At 39.7% G+C, this 21213-nt stretch overlaps 4 protein-coding genes and 1 long non-coding RNA gene across 8 annotated transcripts; 4 read left to right on the forward strand and 1 right to left on the reverse strand.

The window, feature by feature from the left end:
* Positions 1-54: 54 nt before the first annotated feature.
* On the reverse strand, positions 55-1488 carry LOC106742856. The gene is made up of 3 exons (XR_001374297.1): positions 1403-1488; positions 219-386; positions 55-145 (listed from the first exon to the last, which is right to left on the reverse strand). It is a non-coding gene; the product is annotated as an uncharacterized LOC106742856 (long non-coding RNA).
* Positions 76-3070, forward strand: LOC106742855. Of its 3 annotated transcripts, none has more exons than XM_014616170.1 (5): positions 76-166; positions 1064-1283; positions 1419-1506; positions 1921-2151; positions 2382-3070. In XM_014616170.1, exons 2-5 carry the CDS (start codon positions 1069-1071, stop codon positions 2493-2495), a joined length of 648 nt encoding a protein of 215 aa, XP_014471656.1. In that variant the 5' UTR covers positions 76-166; positions 1064-1068; the 3' UTR covers positions 2496-3070. The 3 variants fall into 3 exon arrangements, with proteins under 3 accessions (XP_014471656.1, XP_014471659.1, XP_014471658.1); XM_014616173.1 differs by lacking the exon at positions 76-166 and adding an exon at positions 183-232; XM_014616172.1 differs by lacking the exon at positions 76-166 and adding an exon at positions 614-770.
* A 1626-nt stretch (positions 3071-4696) lies between these two features.
* LOC106742812 (tctex1 domain-containing protein 1-like) lies at positions 4697-6653 on the forward strand. Its single transcript, XM_014616092.1, has 3 exons — positions 4697-4744; positions 5066-5272; positions 6305-6653. The coding sequence occupies exons 1-3, from the start codon at positions 4697-4699 to the stop codon at positions 6530-6532; spliced, it is 483 nt and encodes a 160-aa protein (XP_014471578.1). The 3' UTR covers positions 6533-6653.
* Positions 6654-6883: 230 nt separating this feature from the next.
* Positions 6884-11798, forward strand: LOC106742854 (multiple inositol polyphosphate phosphatase 1-like). Of its 2 annotated transcripts, none has more exons than XM_014616169.1 (8): positions 6884-7256; positions 7675-7806; positions 8018-8199; positions 9381-9506; positions 9615-9762; positions 9886-10096; positions 10173-10410; positions 11252-11339. In XM_014616169.1, the coding sequence occupies exons 1-7, from the start codon at positions 7070-7072 to the stop codon at positions 10408-10410; spliced, it is 1224 nt and encodes a 407-aa protein (XP_014471655.1). In that variant the 5' UTR covers positions 6884-7069; the 3' UTR covers positions 11252-11339. The 2 variants fall into 2 exon arrangements, with proteins under 2 accessions (XP_014471655.1, XP_014471654.1); XM_014616168.1 differs by having other exon boundaries at positions 6896-7256; positions 10192-10410; positions 11252-11798.
* Positions 11799-12401: 603 nt separating this feature from the next.
* LOC106742884 (multiple inositol polyphosphate phosphatase 1-like) lies at positions 12402-21048 on the forward strand. Its single transcript, XM_014616233.1, has 9 exons — positions 12402-12717; positions 17372-17567; positions 17891-18022; positions 18110-18303; positions 18458-18568; positions 19184-19334; positions 19434-19644; positions 19878-20087; positions 20471-21048. The coding sequence occupies exons 2-9, from the start codon at positions 17390-17392 to the stop codon at positions 20718-20720; spliced, it is 1437 nt and encodes a 478-aa protein (XP_014471719.1). The 5' UTR covers positions 12402-12717; positions 17372-17389; the 3' UTR covers positions 20721-21048.
* The last annotated feature ends 165 nt before the right edge of the window (positions 21049-21213 follow it).

A 21213-nucleotide genomic window follows, 5' to 3' on the forward strand; every position in this document is an offset into this window, starting at 1 on the left:
CGGCCGACGAAACCGATCAATAATTGGAGAAGGACTGTTTTGTCGGCCAACGTAACGCGCCGTGTGCTATAGAGCAGCTTACGACGCGCGTGAATCATGTTTCGGTAATTCCCACTGACCCGAAGTGCCGCGAGGTTTTCTTCGTCTATCGAAAAAAAAAAACATAGTGAGTGCAACAATCGGATACAACACGCGTGGATACAAAAAGCGGAGCTCACAGTCTTGAAGATTTGTAGGAGCTGAAACGTCCAGATTAGATTCGACTCATATGTTCAGCTCGAGCTTGAGTTTCTCCCCGTTCTCTTTCCGGGTCATCCAATTTCGTGCCGTCAAATATTATTATAATTTTGTTCGTGTTGATGTTTCGTTTCACGGGATCTTCGTACCTATAAATACATCTATATCTCAATAACCTTTTAGTTTCTGTGTTGTCTCTTCACTCCCTGAGCATTACGTTGTTGATTATTACATAAGCAATTACAAAGTCATACCTCAGCAAACACAAAATAACAGTTATATAAATGTTGGTTGTAATTTCCTATTTGATATTGGATAATATAATTGTTATGTAACACACGCGTTAAATAACAGTTATATTATTGGGTAGGAAATTACAACTAATATTTATATAACTGTTACTTTGTGTTTGCTGGGACTTTATTTCAAGTGGGGGCTTTACTTTTTAATACTCGTCAATATTCAACGTACCGTGCAAAGTAAAAAATGTTGTGTCCAAAAAAACCCACTGAAATTCTTGTTATCTTAACAAGGTGAATATGTAAAAAAAAAGTTTATATATTAATAAGGTGAATATGTTGATTTGACATATATTTGGATATTTTTCAACACACTCCCTGTGTTAAAGTAACGCGAAAATTTCAGTGAACTGTTTTTAACGCAACATTTTTTTATTGTGTATAAGTGAAATAAGTATTTTTCTACGTGTATTACAAATTTAAATACAATAGTTGAAATTCAATTCATGAGAGCATATCATAAAACTGAAATTCATGTAATTCGACGTTTCGTGTACAGTATGAGTGACAAAAACGAATGTTTCCAGCGATAATGGCATCGCTGGAGGACAGTTGGAAGGAAGCCACGGAGGACTTGGATGAGAGGGTCTGCGACTACTGGTTCGCGTGGCTGCAGGAGCTCTACTCGGATGAGAAACGCACGTATCACAACCTGGACTCGCTCAGGGAGAAGTTGAACCACTATCACGAGATCAAGGGAAACCTGAAGAATCCACGAGCCGTGTTGCTTGCGATATTCTTTCAAAAGTGAGTAACGCCTCGGTAAGATAGAAGTAAAATTATATTCTACGCGTATATTTATTTCACTTATTGTGTATTTTTATTATTATTGCATGTTTATTATGTACGTTTTTGTAATAACTAACTTCAATCTTGTTGCAGCTTCGAGTACGATCCCAAAGCTATGGACGACGAGGACAAAAATGTCGATCACTTCACCAGTTTCGCCAACCAAGCTGACATTCCATCGGTGAGTGTGTATTTGAGCTTTGACAAACTTCTTAGATTTCATTGCACAAATTCCCGTAGATCGACAGCAACATCTGCGATACATCGTCATACTTTTTCATTGTAAACTTAATTTACTATATACGTGATAAAAATTGGAATACATAAATATATAAAAAAAATATATACGTAAATTAGAACACGTACTCAGAAAAAGAATCAGATTCTGGTAAGTAATTACTCCAGTACTCCTTATAGAAGACGTTTACTTGAATCGAGTAAATATTTTACTTGGATCAACTTAAATTTACTTGCTAAGGAATATTGGAGTAATTGTTTATTTGAATCCAGCACTCTTTTTCTTTCTGGGTATATATGGAGATTAATTAAATTTTTATTCTCTTTAACTTACTACGTATGATTGAATGTTTGCAAGGACTCCAAGCTGAGAGAGGAGACGTGCGTCCTGCTCAAAGTGGCTGCGACTCACAGTACCGACGCGCACAAGGTGGGTGGTGCTTACGGCGGCGATGACGTCCACTACTTTCTGGACTTGGACATGGCGGTGCTCGGCTCCTCGCCGGATAGTTACGCCGAGTACAGGGAGCGGATACGCGGAGAATATTATTTCCTCAGCGAGCCCATGTACACGGCGTTACGATTGAAAGTGAGTTGAGATGACAAGATTGAAACACGTATTTGATAAAAAAAGCGCCCGGTAAACAATTTCTCACATATAATTATATATGATTATGTATGACAAATTTTCTACCGGGTGCACGTTAAAAGTATACAACGACTCAGGCAATTTTACTTTTAATTCATTGTACAATAAGATCCGATCGCATTTCAAGAATTAGCACGGTTATTCTCACTGTGGTTCTCGCCACTTTCAAGGTGTTGCAGAACTTCCTGCAAATCCCGAACATCTTCGCCACCATAGAGTTTCGCGAGAAGCTGGAGGAGCAGGCGCGCCAGAATATCCAGGCGGAAGTGGAGCTGCTGTCTTAGGATTCCATCGTTTCGCCTCGCTACGCTCCCAACTACGGAAAGAATCTATCACCGGATACTAAGTATTAAATATTTCTGACGCGCGCGCGCGCGGCTATCACAAATATTTAATAATATCAAGTATCATCGAGGGTTCTCCCGACACGCACTCATTACTTGATCTCCGGAGAGAATCCGCCGATGATAGGAACTTGCTTCGACTTTCGACCGAGAATTTTCACACCAGACAAACACACACACACACACACACACACACACACACACACACACACAGAGTCAGTTTCGGCGCCTACCTCACAGAGATTACACGCTCGTCGCCGATTCCGCAGAGGCAGAGTGCAGCGAACGACAAGCCGCGACGATCCATCCATAATGAGTGAGAATTTCTCTCGACGAGCGTAAAGAGGACGTTAATATGTCGCGCGTCCGTTGTTCCTCGCGCACGAGTACGTTGAGTTGAATGTTCGCTTATGTACATTGTTATTTTCCGTCGTTTTAGATAGTCGTTTATATACATTATACATATATAATTGTACATACAATTGGCTCCTTTTCTCGGGGAAAAAAATTACATATAATCATACAAAATCATATATAATTATATTATTATATAATTATATGTAATTTATATATGAATTTTGTTTCTATATATGGCTACGTATATAATCATACATGTCCACACGAAATAAAATACTACTAAATAAAAAGCAGAAGGAATATTTCAATCAAGAATCAACTGTTTACATCGTGAACAGCCATAAACACAAGTATTTACATTCAATTACATTCGTACAACAGTATTTGTCAGATGTAGGACATACATTATTATATATAATTATATATGGATATATAAAAGCGAAATGCATGTATAATCATTTTTTCCCGGGGTCGTGCCAGATGTTTCTCTATGAATGTACGAAATTTCTCATCGCTTACGCACAATTATCTCCGTGAGAGTGAAGTACGGGAATATCTCCGTTGCGTGGAATTTTTCGCGACTGAAAACTTCACGGCTTGTTAATCTTCAGTTTAATAAGTCGCTTGATCAATTCAGCGAGTTGCTCCTTGCTTTAATAATCGTCCGATCGATCGTCGGAATTGTCTCGCTGTTTGAGGCTTGCCCAATGGAAAAAGAAAGTTGGAGAACTACGGCCGCGTTTATCCGCGTTTATCGTCGGGATTTGTAAGTGGAATTGACACATGTTTGTCGATAAATGTGTAATAACGAGTACGTACATATACATACACATACATACATACATATATATATATATATATATATATTAAAAAGAGTATTTTCACTGTTGCGTTTACGCGAAGGTCGACCGAAAGTTAGCGAACTTGAACTCGGGAGTAATGCTTCGCGCATACAAAACGTTTTTGTTGCTTTGACGATTTTGCCTCTGAAGATTCTCAGAGATTTTCAAAGACTCGCGTCTGGGATCCCGCGTTGGTGAGCCCCGACAGATCCCCGAAGACTCGAATAAACATCGATAGGTCCTTTTGAAAATAACTGGTACTTCTCGGAGATCTTCGGGACAAGCCCGCTCCTTCGATTCCGGTAACACACATTGTCGTATTTTGTGCAATTCAAGTTTAATCGACGCTGCTGGAAAGACACATTTTGTGAATCTTGTATCAAAATGTTAGCAGGAGGACTGTTGGGTAATAATTGAGGTAATGCTGGTCGAGATATTACGAACGATGTACAATGAAATAAAGATGATTATTAAATACGTCTCTCTCTCTCTCTCTCTCTCTCTGTATATGTGTGTGTGTGTGTGTGTGTGTGTCTCTGTTTCTCCACATGATACCATGTCCTAGTTTATAAGAAAAGAAATCAAGCATACTCCCGATTTCTCTCCTCTCTTTCACTATCACAACATTGTTCCGCATCAATTGTATCAACGTCGTCCTTATCTCAAAGACATGATAATAAAGAACGTCATTGCATAAGCGCGAGCTGATCTCTCTGACATTTTTTATACCTGAAACTGATTTTAAATCGTACATATTCGCGAACAAATATCCGTTCACGCTGGCGTATTGATTTGTCCTTACGGCGTTTCCAAGTAACTGATCTCCGTTTACCTTAGATACCTGCGGGAGCTCCCAACTGACCGGCATCATCGCGGGAAACGGGGGAATTTTTTCGAGACGTTACAAGTTCACTCGTCGATCTTGTCGTCGGAGAACGTGTTATGCCATTGCAACCCGAGGTGAACGACAAAATTTGCGACGACAATGAGGTAAAAACGGTGCTATCTGAGGCTATTTCGTCGTTGCGAATGTATTGAGAGGATTCTTATTGATACGAAAGATTGATAAGGGATAACCCAAATCTTGATTTTAATAACAAATTTCTTCTAAATCACATTTTCCTCCAAAACATCAATGTCGAGATGGAGAAATTTAGAAAAATATGTAGAAAATATGAGATGTTTATGAATAGATATGTTACATATTATGTAACTGCGTATTATATACAAAAGATTGCCGCTGGGAGAGGCTCCAATGGAAAACGATAAGAGCGAAATCTCGGTGTATCGAGCAAAAGTAACGATTTGCAGGCACCGAAATATCACAATACTTATCGCACGGAGCCGCGGAATCCATTCAAGATCGACCAAGTGGACAAGATAGTGAAATCGGTAATGAACAATCGTCTGGAGGAACTCACGTATGACGACGCGGAGTGTGTTAAATTATGCGGCGACATCGCGGCGGAGATACGCCGACGTGTGAAGAAACTCAACTTTAATAGGTATTCGCTGATCGTATTAATCTCGGATACAATAATGTGTCCCGCAACTCGCGACCATAATTTGAACTTTTTGAATCCCGGAAACGCAATGCTGTGTTTTGATATTTCTGGTGTGATTCGATATTTCCGAAATTTAAATATTCCAAGATTTTTCGGAATCGTTCTATCAAATGATCTTCAAGATTCAAGATGGCGGATGTGACATCGCAATTTTACCAAAATAATTAAACAAAATAAAGATTATTAACACTGTGTTGGATTCGTTGTATTTATATCAGTTGAATATAATATATAAATTTTTTAATTAGTTTTGATTATTAATTCGCAACTAATAACTCAAAAAACGTTGGATTTTTTTGATGAAATAAAATTATGATTTTAGCTGCCATATTGGGTGCACCATTTTGAATTTGAAAAATTTTCACTTCATATTCGTAAACAGTGACCTCAGGAATTTCTAGACACAAAATTTCAATTTCACACTTAGTATGGAAAAATTCATTTTTCGTCAGCTTCAACACTTTTGTAAAATTCAGCTTGCCAGTCAAAGGGTTAAAGATCGTATTCCTCGAGAGATATCGACGGGATTTCCCTCAGATGAAACTCTCAGGCAAAAAGATATCGGTCACTGCGGCTTTCCAATTTTCAATATTACTCGCAAGCCAAACTACTGCGGATTAATCAGTTTGAGATTAATCGGGGAGTTCTGTTATCCAGCAGTCTCTCCAAGGCTCGCTTTGCGCGAAATATTCTTCTCTCTTTCTCTTAATCGCCTTTCAGGCGCCCGAAGTAAACATCGTTGAGGAAAACTCAACTCCAGGTTCGGAAGAACTGTACTATTAAAAGATGCGGAAGTCTCGCGAGTTGTGGAAAATCCTGTTCTATGAAACGCGTAAACGTGTAAATTCTAATGTAACAAGAAGCTGAGAGAGCTACAATGACAGGCATTAACTCTGCGAAGCGTGTCGTCCGAGGAGACTCCGCTGGTTTCCAATTCTTTCCGACACTATAATTAAAAGAATATTCTTGAAAATACATTCACAAGGCACAGAGAGAGAGAGAGATGTTCGTCATGCTTGGCAGCCGATTCACCGTCGTCACTTCCAGGCATAAAATCGTCGTCGTCGTTACGATCATCGAGAAGGTCAGCCAGTCCTTGGAGACGACTATCGGCTACTTGTGGGACAGCGAGAAGGATAATTACTCCGTTTTCTCCTTCGAGGGCCGGACTTTTCACGCTCATTGCTGCGTATTCGGTCTTTATTACGAGTAGAGAGTAGCCTGCGGCACTCCGAGAATGCACGAAAATATTATATGATATAAAGTGGTGCAAAACACGCAGAACGTTATACTAACGAATGTGAGAGAATTCCAACGCCGGAGATTAATTTGCTCACGGCTTGAGGCGTGATCACGACAATCAGATAACGCTTAAGATAATTCGCGAGACGAAAAGAAGATGACTCCTGGTATTCATACGATACACGGGGAGCGTCCGTTAGCGCACGGCGCGATAGCACACATCCACTCACATCGGCTGGAGTCTGGAGTGTCTCTGCTGGACTACCAATTACAAAATTTTACGTTAAATTAACCAATCACCTGTGTGAGCTATGGGAGCCCGCCCTTCACGCATAGGTCACGGAAATAGTTGTGTGTCGACGACGACGAGTCGAGAGAAATCATCGTTCGCGACGTCTCTCCGCCAGTCAGGCCCGCTGCTTCCGCCGAGGCGGTCGGACGAATCTCGTGAGGGAACGCACTCGAGCCGTATCGAATTTATAAACGACAAGAGTGTCCGTCGTCGAATATGGGCTCTTCTAAAATGCACCGACAGCTCCTATGTTGCTTCCTTCTGGTGTGCCTAACGACAGATGCCGTGTCGAAGGAGGATGAGTCCTGCTACGCCGACAACCGCAATCCTTACATCTACACCGGCACAACGACAGCGTATCACTTTGTTAGTAATAATGTTACGGAGCGCATTAATGTGCCAAGTGAGTATAGACCAAGACTTATAAAATTGAAAAAAGGAGAATTTATGTATATAAAATTTTCTTTTAATAAATAGAAATAAATAATTTGTCATATATATATCACTATTCTTAAAAAGAAATTATATATATATATATATATATATCACTATATATATTATGATATCTATATATCACTATTCTTAAAAAAAAATTATATATATATATATATAATTAGTGTAGAATAGTGATAGAAGTAGTATTAGTGTAGAATAGTGATAGAAATGAGCATGTGCTAGTTTAAAAAATAAAAGTCGTTTAATAAAAGCATTTCTTAAAAGTATAATAATAAAAAAAATGGACGCGTCAAACATGTGCCAAATCAGTTCGAAACGCCTTAGTCTGTTTCTTCGTAAGCTAAAAGCTATTTCTCCGTTTTCAGACTGTAAACCAATATATATATGGATGTACTGTAGACACGGCACGCGATATGCGAATCGCAACAGAATGCTGAGTATGTTAAACTTAACTTACATGCAAGATCTTATCGTGGGTAATCACGAGATTATGAAACGTAAGTAAATTAATACTAAAATTTCTAGGTCCTTCAGGCTATATTTATATTTTATGATAAGAAGAGAACAGCTATTTGATGCTGATAAAAAGGCGGAAAGTATTCATTTTTGGAACTCTCTATCGCTCGAACAATCTAAAAAGTAACGACGAATCGAACGACGACGAATAACATTCGACGAATAACATTCAATTCTTTCTTCGATTCGCAGAACGACACTTGTGTGATCAGGACTTACAGAATCTAAAGAATTGGAGTCCCGATCGAGGTCTTATTGCCCGAAATCACAAGCACCTGACTTCGCAGGGCGAAAGAGATTTGTCGACACTCGGCGAGAGATTTCGAGCAAGATATCCGGAGCTCTTTGACGCGAATAAGCCTGAAAATTATAAGGTGATTAGTTAAAGGTATAACGAGAGATTGAATAAGGATTATTGATCGATTAATTATCCCTTTTTATGATTATATTAGCCTGAAGAAGTTTACGTTAAAAAGCTCCTTTATTTTTATTTTTACGAAACAGATAAAGAAATATTTATTTTAAAATGAAGTTCTTTGAAAAGTCAAAGAAGAAAAGTCAATGTAGTTTATAGATGATTGTTGTGGTTGTCAAATGGATGATTTATATCAAATAATGTATGTACTATTACGACGGTAATACGACGTTATATGACGGTTATATGACGGTTTACGTTAAAATAAACGCTAACTACGGAAGAAGACTCGTATTAATTAAAACTGATCGATCGAAAACTGGTTTTTTAAATAAGAAACCAGAAAAACAAGCAATGATAATTATATGCGCAGATTCATGCAATCTTCTTTTTATTCGTTATACAGGACGGTTCAATAATGAAGTTGCATCTCGAACATGAACAAACAACTATCAATATTATTAGAAGGAATATTTCATATTTATTACATATACATTCTCTAAGATTACTAATTGAAAGATAAAATGAATTCGAAAGATCGACCTTTGTTTCTTGTCTTCGCTTATTATTTTAATTCTCACTTTTGTTTTTCTGTCTCTCTTTCTCCGCTTTAATACTCATTATTGTTTGTTACTAGAGGTGTGCGAATCAACCACTTGCACGGTCAAATTGAATTGAACTTTTATAATATGTTCGAAATCGAATCGAATTCGAATCAGATTTTCCAGGATTTACATTACAATTTAATCTAAATATGATAAAGTACTTTCAATGATATTAAAAATTTTTTTCTAAGTAGGCAAAAATATTAATTTCTGCAGTTTTAAAAAACCAGTTTTGAAACCTATCCGTTTGTCATTTGCCAATATAAATGAAACCATATTGAAAGACGTGACCGATTCGAAATCGAATTGTCGATGATTCGGAATTATCGAACTATTCGAATTCGAACATTTTAGATTCGAAGACGAACTCGAATCGAATCAACAGTGACTCGATTCGAATTCGAACGATTCGCACACCTCTACTCGTTGCTGCAAACAGATATTTCGTTTTTTGTCAGTCACACAACAGTCATCAGGAAGCGAAACGAGCAAATTTCTTAGCGATCGATTCAGCTGACTTGCGTATGCTTTGCAGTTTAGATCAACGAACACTCAACGCACCATCTCCAGCATGACTTCCTTCATATCAGGAGCGTTCGGCGATGACTTCGTCGCGGACATGGAGATAGACGGCCTAATGAACGACAGTGTCATGATAAAGGTGAGGACTTTTCGACTTGTTTTTCGATTCTCCCACGATCGTAAAGTCTCTCTTCATTCGTCCGAAAATATATCATATAATTAATATTGCGAAAAAAAAAACATTCAGATGATCTCCAATTGCCGGCCGTGGTTAGACGAGATGAATAGTACGGGAGGCATCGAGAAGTTGCGGGAGTTCATCGACGGCCCAGAGATGGCGGAGGTCGTCACCGACGTGAATCGGCGGTTGGGTTTCGCGGGTCGCATCAACAAAGGCGAGTTGGCAACAAATAGATATCGAGCAATTGATCGATCCCCGAGCGTCCGATCGTTGCGAATTGCGAATGATCAATCATTGTGAAATAATGCGCGACGACGCGCCCGATTGACGATTCCAGACGACGTTTTTCTGCTGTACGACGCGTGCCGCTTCGAGAAAGCCTGGCAGCCTGATAGACTGTCGCCTTGGTGTGCCGTGTTCGATGACGACGACATGCGCGTCTTGGAATACGAGCAGGATCTCTTTCACTATTATCACTCCGGCTACGGGCTGAAGATCAATCGGCAATTCGGCTGTCATACCGTGCGAGATATGGTCGATCGCTTCGCGTGAGATTCGATACACCTTCCGTGATCCGTGGAAACTAAATCATGCTCTTCCCGTTATCTTCTAATATTCCAGCAGGCCGTGTTCGATCTTGCAGGAAACTGGAGCAAGAGGAGGAGGAAGAGGACACCGGCAAACCGAAGGGCTCGTTTATTTTTGCGCACTCGGCCGGGGCGGCGCAGTTCTACACGGCGTTGGGCATTGCGAAGGACGCCGAACATCTTACGGCTTGGAATTACAAGGACATGGCCCACAGGAAATGGAGGATGTCCCTGTTGACGCCGTTCGCCACCAACTTCGCGGCCGTCTTCCATAGGTATGACTAGACTCTCTCTCTCTCTCTCTCTCTCTCCCCCTCTCTCTCTCTCTCTCTAAATTTTTCGGGGTGAAATTCCTCCAGTAAAATCAGCCCGGTCGGGATTCGAGCGATTCTTCACTTGGAATGTAAATCCCCCGCTCAAACGGCTTATAATATTTATAAATAATTTAAAAATATAGATATTAAATATTTCATAAATATCCAAATGTCCGGGAGTCAGGTATGAAAAAGATTATGACAAGTATTCAGAAATATTTATGAAGAGTATTTTTCATAAATAATCATAAATATGATTTCACTCAAGTAAAACCATGTTTTAGTTATTTATGAAGAATATTCTTCTATAAATATTTCCGAATATTCGTCATAATCTTTTTCATACTTGACTTTCCCGGACATTTAAATATTTACAAAATATTTTATAAATATCGTGTGTTGTCTGGCCACTTTAAACTTGAGCAAAACATCATTCTTAAGATTTTAAGTAGTAGTATCTTCATTCGCTTCGAGTGAAGATACTTCCAGTAAAAACAAAGAACATTGAATTGACATCTTGAAATGTTGATTTTTTGCATATCAATTGATATTCTAAAAATATAATATTTAAAAAAATATCAAATAATACGACCCACTGAAATACTATAAAAATATCTTTAGAAATATAGAAGTGCTAAAGTTAATCGTAATGACGTTGATGCAACGTTAAAAAATGCATATTAAAAAACGTTACAAGCTATTAAAGATTGTTCCATTATCATTCCGCTCTAAGAAATTTCGAGAACACGGATGCGACTCTTCTTCAATCTTCTCTACAGGCGCGATCGTTTTCTCGTTTCAGGTGCGACTCCGAAGACTCCCCCTTCAAAGTCGCCTTCTACCTGGCCGAAAAGCCGGTGACTCTGGAAGGTTGCGAAAACGGGGTGTGCGATTGGGCGAAGTTGAAGGAAACGCTGGGCCCTGTTGTGGGCAATTGCGATATGAAACTTTGCTAAGAACTGAAAAAAGATATTTTGTAAAACCGTGACGTAGCTAAGAAAGAGAAAAATCGAGTGACAGAAATCGAGTGAATTGCGAACGCGTGCCGACACCAATGACGGTGTTCGATAACGAAACGATTGTTCCTGACCTGGTCTAGTGTAAAATAAAAGTTCACTTTAGTTGGAATTATCAATGAGAAAGAGAGAGTGGAACGTTTGTTGCACGCAAACCCACAAGTATCCGGGTCAGCCCTGGAACACTGGAGCGACTTCGAATCGAAACTGGAGCGGCGACGAATTTGTAAATTTACAGCAAACTCGTTCACCTGTATTACACCGGATTGTTGCATGGTGAAGGCTGTTGTACGTGAAGAAGTTATTTAAATAAAAAAAGTATACAAAAATTTTGAGCGGTTAAACCCTTAATAATGATATATCGTCATTTAGCAGAGAGAGAGAGAGAGAGAGAGAGAGAGAGAATATACATTAATATATATAATATTAAGAATATTTATTAATTATTCGTCAAAGTGCTTATATTATGCAATTATCATTTGGATATTTCATGTACAGCGACCTGTAGTGTGTACTAATAACCGACGTAGCGCGGATGATCGAATTCGTCATTCCGATTCCCGGAAAATTACACGAGAAGCCGAAGTTTGTATTTCGCAGCCTTGTGGGGAAACTTTCTATCTTGTAACAGGCTTGAAATATTATATTTATTCACCCTGAGCTATCAAAATTATCTCTCCCTTGCTCAAGCAAGCAAATAATTAAGGGTAACGTATCCTAGGTACAGCCAGAGGGTTGCTCGCCCCCGGACGTTGCGGCGGCGGGAGGGCGAGAGGCGTGTTTTCTTATCTTACAGGCGCATAATTGACTCGTTCCAGTGTTTCAGGGCTCGAATTGGGACGCCGAAGGCCCTAACCAGGTCGAAAAAGTTGCGGTACGTCAAATCTGAAACGTTAGACCGGCGCTAGGTTGCTGCCGGTTGCTAGAAGCAACGGAGCTCGACGACCTCGCGACGATGCGGCGACAGTGCCGCACGAACTGCCGTGGCGAACGGTGCTCGCGGTGACCGCGCCTAGGTACACCTACCGTTCACCTGTTTACATTCGCAATTAACTCGCTTATTGACACGTACACACAATCGCGCGCTCGTTTCGCTTTCGATTTTCCTTCCTACGCCTGAGAAAGAGAGAGAGGCGTCGGCAGTAAAAGTCCGTTTCAGCCGCACCCTGCGAACTTGCGAGTGACGTCTTCTGGATCCTCGGATTATCTCCTCTTCGTGGCGGGCGTCTCTCTGTGGATCGCATCGTTGCACGTACGTACGAATCACGCCGAATTTGCGCCGGCTCGCTTCTGAAAGTAGAATAGCCGCGGGAGTTAACTCGCGCACAAAACTCCCACCGAGCAGTGTCGGAGTAGATCGCATTATATCGTTTGTGTGACTGCCTCCGGCAGTCTCTTAGTTTGGTTTTCGGATCTGTAAGATTTCTCATGTCCCGGAAAAAAAAGTTTATATACATATAAAATTACATATAATTATATATAACTATGCATGATTGACATATGAATTGTGTTTCTACATGGCTACGTGATTATACATGTCCATATGAAGTAAAAAAATATTGTTAAATGAAGAATGGAGAGAAATGGTTTGATTCAATTAAGTGTTTACATCGTGGGCAGCCATAAATATGAGTATTTATTTCAGTTATATTCGCATAGCATTTTTTAGACGTAGAACATGTATAATCACATTTGATTACATACGACTGTATAGAGACGAAATTCATGTATAATCATTTTTTTCCCGAGGTCGTAGGACGCGACATCGATGGCTTTTTAAATAGCACTTAAATCCTCGTTCATAAATATCATTCTCGGGTTCAACTTAAATTCAAAATATTTTTCAGTCGCTGGATTCTTACGAAATTTCGGATGATCCCTCGTGATCGGAAATTACTAGATATTGGAGTTATCATTGATTATTGGATATCAAGGCAAAAGTACCAATGTCTGGACACGTATCCAACTCTGAACTTACTTATTGTTTCGATGTTTATATGTGTCATAAATGTGAATATTTAAATCGAATCGAGTCTCCCTCCGGTCTGATTAACGAGGAGAAGGACATTTAAACTTTCACCCCATGGAATATATACGTATTGTTCTATATTGCAAGTTTAAATATCCACACTTAGAGAACAGAATAATAAGAACGTCCAGACTTAGGCACGCGTCCAGGCGTTGGTACTTTTTTACACTTCGTCATCTTAAGGACGCTCTTTCACAAGTGCTCTCAGATGCTCCAGTCCCGAATTTCTCGCTCATTTGTATTTCTCGATACGAGAGAAACGCTCGAAACGAGCCACCAACAAGCGAATCCTCGAGATCCTTACGTCGCTCTCTCGCCGGATACTCGAAAAGCTAATTATATTCCCAAATCGGTGAATGACGTGCGACGTAACATCGGCCGGAAACGAATAATTCGCGGCCTTAAAGTTAACGTGAAATTAACATATCGCGCACTCGTCGCGCACGCTCGCTCGCCCATGCTCGTGATGAGAGATGACGACTTAATTTGCACATCAAATATCACCGTCGGTCTCATGTGTCGCGTGATCGTGAGCTCTCTGCAAAGTCCCCGCGAATTCCCGCGATTCGGGCGGCAAGTGCGCTTCATGCAGCGGCGTTCGCTTTCGCGACAGAGCGCGGCTCCCGAGCAGCGGTGGTGAATCGAGCGGACGATGAGTCGCGCGAATTTCACTGAAAAATACGAGCGAACGCTCGCGCGAATAATTGCGAATACTCCGCGCTTGCTCCTGCTAAGAACCATCGAGCGTGACCAACGTCGTCGTCCTACTTTCGTGAACAATTGTCGCGACAGGCGCACGCGCGCCGTAATTTATCATCGCGATACCCCGGCCTCCGCGATCGGAGGACAATTCTGTGCCGAAAAACATGTTCATACGTTGTGCAAACAAGCGTGCACCGCGAAAATGCGGAAGCTTATCCGCCTTGGGTACGGTTTTCCAGAAAATCGATTTCTCACAACTCAGGGAATTTAATAACACCTGCCGCCATGTCTACCTTGGGTAACATTCAATTACCTCGTTCACGCAACGTGTCCTTATAGTAGCTATCATGTGATCAGATCGGAGCGCGGATTGAACGAGCACTCTGACGCATCTGATTTGGAAAATATCAGAGGACAATTGAGCTGGCTATTGCCAAGGGACAAGTGGTTTGTACACGGAGAAAAAATTTTCTTCAGGTTTAATAAGGTTTATTTAATCGAAACAAACTTGCTTTTTGGAATGGAACAAGCGAGTATTTGGTTCAACGAATAGGAGTTGCCTGATTGCTCAAAACAATAAATATCTTTTTTGCGACAAATAACATATCTTTTGTATTTTCGTCCGAACATGGTAAATAATAAATTATTCGAAAGAAGTAATACTACTTTAGAAAAATATTAAAGAACTTTTTCACTTCAATGGAGCAATATTTAATCTATAATTAAATCAGTTTTTCTTATTGAAAATTAAATATATTTCTTCTAATTCTTCTAAATCTTTAATTCCTCGAAATATTATTCTTTAAGTATTATTTCTTCTTGTTCCTTTTTATCAAACAATATAATACACTATAATAAAGCATTTTTGTTCACACAAAATACTTAATATTAAATTATGTTGTTTATATATTAGACAAACCCAAGCAGGCAAACATGTATGTAAAATTTAAAGAAATCTTTTCCCCTGTGTAAAACATCAGGATCATCCCGACTTTGTGATCAGTTCGTCAATGAAAAGTCCCATTAAAGGTTACACCAAAGAGATTACATATCACCTGCTTTTTTCGATCTTCAAATTTGACTTGCTCGAAAACGCAGAGCCTCACGCGGGAGGAGAAATCTTCATCCGCATTTCCGACCTATTTCTCGTCTCGCGCGGGAGATCCTCCCCCCCCCCCCCCCCNGGGCGATCCTGCGCCGTATTATGCCACGCTGGTTTTCAAAGTAGCGCGTAAAAGCAACCGACGTATAATGGATTTCACATTGAAATATGATTGCTGAGCGCCAAGTTGGATGACGTTGGTACTCGCGGACACGAGAAATTAGGTATAAGTAGGCCAAGTAGTGAAGCAGAGTCGTTAGAGGGAAAGAAGGTTCCGCTAATCGCCCAAGTCGTGGTCAATCGCGTTATATCGTGGACTTACGTCCAGGCTATTTCTGTATACAACACCGTCTCGCGATGATCCTCGATTACAAAGTCTACCACCGGGGGATATCGTCGACAACGAAAAAGGGAGATCTCCAGCGTGCACGTTGGAAACTGGTCTTCAATTGCGCAACGTGTTCGCTGCCGCTAACGTAATTCTACTCGCGTCTTCTCTCTTTCGCTCGACGTTATCCTTGGCCTTCTCGCGTTTCTATCCTCAACACGGTTTTCAATATTACATTCTCACGGAAGTGAATCCCGACGCGGATCCCCCGCGTCTTTACGGGCGTTCGACGAGAGAGAGAAAGAGAAAGGAGAGAGTTACGAGATGTTCGGATTTTCTCTGCTACTTCCAGCACTCGTTTCTCGAATCTCCCGCAAGACACAAGAGAGAGAGAGAGAGAGAGAGAGATCCCCTGTGCCCTTGAAACGTGAACAGAGGTATGTTCTTCTGCGCGAGAGTAACTACATATAAATGGGTGACACAAGGCGGAGAGAGACAATTGAGTCACGTAAGTGTCGTCAGCTAAATCTGTCACCTATTGTTGATCCTATCTTTTCGATTCGGCGCAGTTAGCGTGCGCGCGCGCGCACTCCGCCGTCTCTCGCGCGCTGATCTTAGCGCGCACGAGAGTAGAAGCGCGAAGAACGCTTCCGGTTACGCAACCGCGCGGCAATAAGTTACATTCCACGATGTCGTCAGCCATCGCCATCGTCGGCGAAATGTAGGTTTACAGCGGGAGTCCGTGGAAAACGAAAGGAAAAGCGCGCTTTTTCCCGGAAGCTTCCCGCGTGACCCATTAAACTTCGTCGAGATCGCCCGCCGACGATTATCTCTCTCTAATGGCGGAGGTGATCAGTTTTACCTCCTCTTGTGAAATTATCGCAGGACGTGGCGGAAAAACGTTTCTTTCATACCTGCGAGAGTGTTGGTTTCTAATAATTAACCGTCGAATAACAAGATTGAGTCGAATCCAACTGGATCCATATTCTAACACAGTGCAGCAAAAAATCCATTAATACAAACGTTATTACATATTTTCTAACATGTAACGTTTTCAAATATGTAGTTCTTAATATTATATGCAACGTAATTGTTAACAATATTTGACTCAAATATCGAAAATAATATTTCTACGCTTTAATATTAATATTTAGGAATATTGTATCATCAAGTTATCAACAGTTTAAAGATATTTGTAAAATATTATATCAAAATATTTGTAAAATCCACATAAAATCAATGTTTCAAAAGATTGATTTAATTTTTCTTGACTTGATTGATTAAATCTTCTTACTAAATACTTCTGCGCGATTGTGAAACATTTCAGATATTTTACATATTTTGCAATATATTTTATATATTTTTAAATATATAAAATATATTTCTAAATAAATAAATATATATATATACATTTTTTTTTGAATATATAACATATATCTTTAAACATTACCTAAATTATTGTGAAAATAAAAAATGCTTAATAGAAAAAATTAGTTGGAAAACTACAAAATGCTTCTACCGGGTAGGATCCGACTCACCTTATTATGCGTGCGACTGCGATGAACGTTGTTATGCGAGGATTAACGACATTAACGCCAGGAGACTCACGAACGTTGCAATGAAAGTTTGCAAGCACCGGAACAAACCGGGACACGTGATTCATGCACACCCGCGTGAGCGTTAACGTTACGAAAATACGCTTAGCCGGTGTTCAAAGATTGAAGGTGGATTGCATGAAATCGCAGGTCGACAACCTCCGCACGATGTCCGTGCCGCTATTGCTACTGACGTCGCTCTTGGCCTCCTCGGGCGTCCACCACGTGCTCGCACGCGACGTCGACTACTGTTTCGCTTATGAGGATGATCCGTACCTCTACATGGCCACCAAGACGGCCTACCACTTCGTCCACGGTGGCAAGACTCGATTCCAGACGGTGCCGAGTAAGAAACAGCCGATGGCTGATCGAACAAATTAATTAATCAAATAAATAATAATTATATCTAAATATAAAAACTTTTCAAAGATATATAATTAGAGCAGAAAGAAACATTGTTTCGCGGAGATATCAAAGCTTTGGCTTTGATTTATCTTTGGTTTACTTCATCATAAGAACACACACACACACACACACACATACACACACACACACACACACACATCATGATAATAATCTACTATATTCATATATACTAAGAGCAGTTAATATTTAATTCGATCAACTATCATAATTGTTATCATTATCATCAATTCTTTGTTCGAACAGATTGCCGGCCGGTGCAGATGTGGATGTTAGCTGCGTATGGCACTCGCTGCCCAACCCTCCACGAGATCGACGAGATTAACGCCCTGACCGATCTTAGAGAGCAGATAGTGCACAATCACGAAACGCGCAACGGTGAGTCCTTCCAAGCAGGTCTCCTCGCGTGCTTCTCACATCGACTTACCTCGGGCCGCTAATCACTTGCTAATGCGCTTCACGCAGAGGGTCGCATGTGCAACCAGGACTTGGACAACATCAAGAGATGGCAGACGAACGAATACCTGAGGCCGGTGCGGGCGAAGGCGTTGACGCCGCAGGGAGTCGAAGACATGAGGCTCTTGGCGAGAAGATTGCAGAGCAACTTCCCGGAGTTACTGCAGCCCGTCTTCGGCAACATATCGTCCAGGAATTACAAGGTGTCCATTCCACGATTGCAATCTCTCCCGATCGCAAACACGTTAGCGCGACAATTAACGTGGCTAATCCAATATCGAGTGATAATTCGATTGGTCAATAAGTAAGAGATCGAGTAAGTCACGAAGCAACGATGGAACGCGACTGATTTTTCAGTTTCGGGCCACCGAGGCGCAACGCAGCATGGAATCCTTCATGGAAGGACTCTTCGGGAGCAGGGACGCTGTGATCCCCGAGGAGACAACTCTGAACGACACTCTGCTGAATGTGAGTGATCCGTGTCTCTTCATTGTTGAATCTTTCATACCTGTAAAAAGTATTAGCAGGGTCCAATAATTAATTACTCAGTTTAAAGTTAAGTTAAAAGTTAATAACTTAACTTAGTTAATTTTAAATGAAAATGAACTTTAAATGTGAACTAATTAATTTAAAATGCACTAACTTGAACTTATTAACTTTTGTTATATAAGTTCAAATAATTCATAAATATTAAGATCATAGCAGCGAGCTACTTTCAATATAAAATAAATAAAATAAAAAATAAGAAATCGTGCTAAGAGCAGAAATTTATGTCTTTTTAACTTTTAAAATTGGTTAAAAAAATTTTTTAATTTTAACTTAAAATAACTTTTAAAACAAAAATTAACTTAACCAACCTTAAGTATCAGGTATTAGAAATATATAGATTTGTTAGAGATAAAAGTAAAAGATGAGACTTATAGAAAAGAAAGAGGTAGAGAAAGAAAGAGAGAGAGAGAGAAAGAGAGAGAGAGAGAGAGAGAGAGGAAGAGAGAGAGAATCCGAAATTCGAAAAGTAAGGCAACAGTCAGGAAGATCGTAATCTCGAGATTTCCCTGGAATATTCTCCGTTTGATTCCACAGGCATACAAGACGTGCGGTGTGTGGGAGAACGACGCTCACGAGCAATCATACGAAAGTACGGAGCGCGACCTGTTCACCGCTGGACCACTATTTCAGAATCTCGTGCATAACGTCAGCCAACGGCTGGGATTTCTCTATGATATCTCCGTTGGTGCGTACAGGATTGGCCGCCGACTTGATCGCTATTAATAATTTTATATCTGATCGTTTCGAAAGTTCATCAATGAGAGCTCTACTTGCATCTTTGCAGACAAAATCGATGTTATGTACGATGCGTGTCGATACGAGAAGGCTTGGACGGTCACCAAACTGTCGCCTTGGTGTGCAGTCTTTAGCAAGGAAGAACTTCGAATTCTGGAGTACAGGGAGGACCTTGATTACTACTACAAAGCAGGCTACGGACGTGATATTAACACTCGTCTGGGATGCCCGTTGTTGCACGATATGATGCAACATTTTTGGTACTTCTCTCACTAACAGGTTTTATCTCGGCTGTCTTGACCTGGAAAATTTCGATGTTTCCCTTGAAATTCTTGAAATTTATTACAATCAATTATACAAAACTATATAGGATATTTCTTAATTTTTTGTTCAGAGTGGAAATTGGGTTTTCTCTTTTAAAGAGTATGTATCAATAATATATGTTATTACATATATATATGTTATTATAAATATGCATATATATTTTAATTAGGAATGTAGCACGCGACGAAATGTCGAACGAGCCCCTGGGCATCTTCTACTTCAGCGACATTATCAGTCTGCAAAATCTCTTGACCACAATTGGCATAAATGAAGATCAGACACGATTAACCGCCTTCAACTACAAGGATATGGCCCAACGACAGTGGAGAACCTCTTTAATATCCTCTTTTGCTGCGAATCTAATTGCAGTATTTTACAAGTGAGTATACATCGTCCTCCTATTAAAAAACATGAACTATTCCTCGCTATCATTTGATTTAGTTCTATCGACTTTGGTTAATTTTATTATCAAATTGATTATTTAATTATTATCGAATATTAAATTTGTGTATTTGCAAAATTTATAGTGATACAATTTTCATAATTACAAGTTCAGAAATCACAAGATTTTTACAAAATTTTTAAGTACGGATAGATTTTTATTTGTGTCTTTAAGTAAATTTTTAAGTACGGATAGATTTCTATTTATGTCTTTGCTTTCTTTTTTTAAGTCATGTATAAAGATCTCTTTCTCTATATTTATATTTAAAAGTATATGTATATTTAAAAATTGTAATCTTTATGAGACATTCAACATTGCAGGTGTAACGACAGTAGAGAGAGCAATAAAGTAATGTTTTACCTGGCGGAGAAACCAATACAATATGAAAGTTGTATGGTAGGACTCTGCGACTGGGAATTTTTGAAGAGCAAATTTGGAGAACTGGCGTCCAATTGCAAGCTGGATGTCTGTTGGGGAACGAACGGTGCACCTCCCAATCCCCTACCTCTGAATTCCACAGCTATTCTACTTGTCTGCTTCGTTCTAGTCTACCTTGGCTATCGACTGTAAATAAGTTAATCTTATTTATTTTAACTGTACTAAAGTCTTTATTTCAATTGTACTAAACGCAGAATTGTAAAATACTGAACACAATATTGTAGAGAATTAAGACATTAAGTTATAGATGACTGTTCATTCTTGATTCTGTATAAATGAACATTGCGACTCTACATACCAATGTTAAGCAAAATATATTTACAAGTGTAATAATTTCGAGTATATATCCGCGGCTATATAACTATTATTAATTAATATTGTAATAACTGTACTCTCGGTGACGATTAATATTCACGAAAGTTACTGATTTTGCATTCGTAAATAAAGATTATAAGTCTAACTGTTCTACTCTATTCGCGGCTACCCAATGATACGCTTTTTATTTACGAATAAACAATAAATACATGAATATTTCGACTTGTAAGGCATTTTTGTGTTTAAGTACAAGAGCACCCGAATATCGCGGTAAGTAAACTTCAAAATTAATAATTGTGAAGCCCATAAA

The sequence above is a fragment of the Dinoponera quadriceps genome, unplaced genomic scaffold (assembly GCF_001313825.1).
Source record: "Dinoponera quadriceps isolate SergipeBrazil2010 unplaced genomic scaffold, ASM131382v1 scaffold781, whole genome shotgun sequence".
NCBI classification, from domain to species: Eukaryota; Metazoa; Arthropoda; class Insecta; order Hymenoptera; family Formicidae; genus Dinoponera; species Dinoponera quadriceps.

Bases quoted from the DNA above. Each gene is read 5' to 3' on its own strand.
- LOC106742854 (XM_014616168.1), top strand. From the start codon at position 7,070: ATGGGCTCTTCTAAAATGCACCGACAGCTCCTATGTTGCTTCCTTCTG. The intron at 7,807-8,017 runs GTAAGTAAATTA...TTCGATTCGCAG, and splicing joins TAATCACGAGATTATGAAAC to AACGACACTTGTGTGATCAG. The intron at 9,763-9,885 runs GCGAGTTGGCAA...TGACGATTCCAG, and splicing joins CGCGGGTCGCATCAACAAAG to ACGACGTTTTTCTGCTGTAC.
- LOC106742855 (XM_014616170.1), top strand. From the start codon at position 1,069: ATGGCATCGCTGGAGGACAGTTGGAAGGAAGCCACGGAGGACTTGGAT. The intron at 1,284-1,418 runs GTGAGTAACGCC...ATCTTGTTGCAG, and splicing joins CTTGCGATATTCTTTCAAAA to CTTCGAGTACGATCCCAAAG. The intron at 1,507-1,920 runs GTGAGTGTGTAT...AATGTTTGCAAG, and splicing joins ACCAAGCTGACATTCCATCG to GACTCCAAGCTGAGAGAGGA.
- LOC106742812 (XM_014616092.1), top strand. From the start codon at position 4,697: ATGCCATTGCAACCCGAGGTGAACGACAAAATTTGCGACGACAATGAG. The intron at 4,745-5,065 runs GTAAAAACGGTG...AACGATTTGCAG, and splicing joins AAATTTGCGACGACAATGAG to GCACCGAAATATCACAATAC. The intron at 5,273-6,304 runs GTATTAATCTCG...TACATTCACAAG, and splicing joins TTAATAGGTATTCGCTGATC to GCACAGAGAGAGAGAGAGAT.
- LOC106742884 (XM_014616233.1), top strand. From the start codon at position 17,390: ATGTCCGTGCCGCTATTGCTACTGACGTCGCTCTTGGCCTCCTCGGGC. The intron at 18,304-18,457 runs GTGTCCATTCCA...CTGATTTTTCAG, and splicing joins TATCGTCCAGGAATTACAAG to TTTCGGGCCACCGAGGCGCA. The intron at 20,088-20,470 runs GTGAGTATACAT...TCAACATTGCAG, and splicing joins CTAATTGCAGTATTTTACAA to GTGTAACGACAGTAGAGAGA.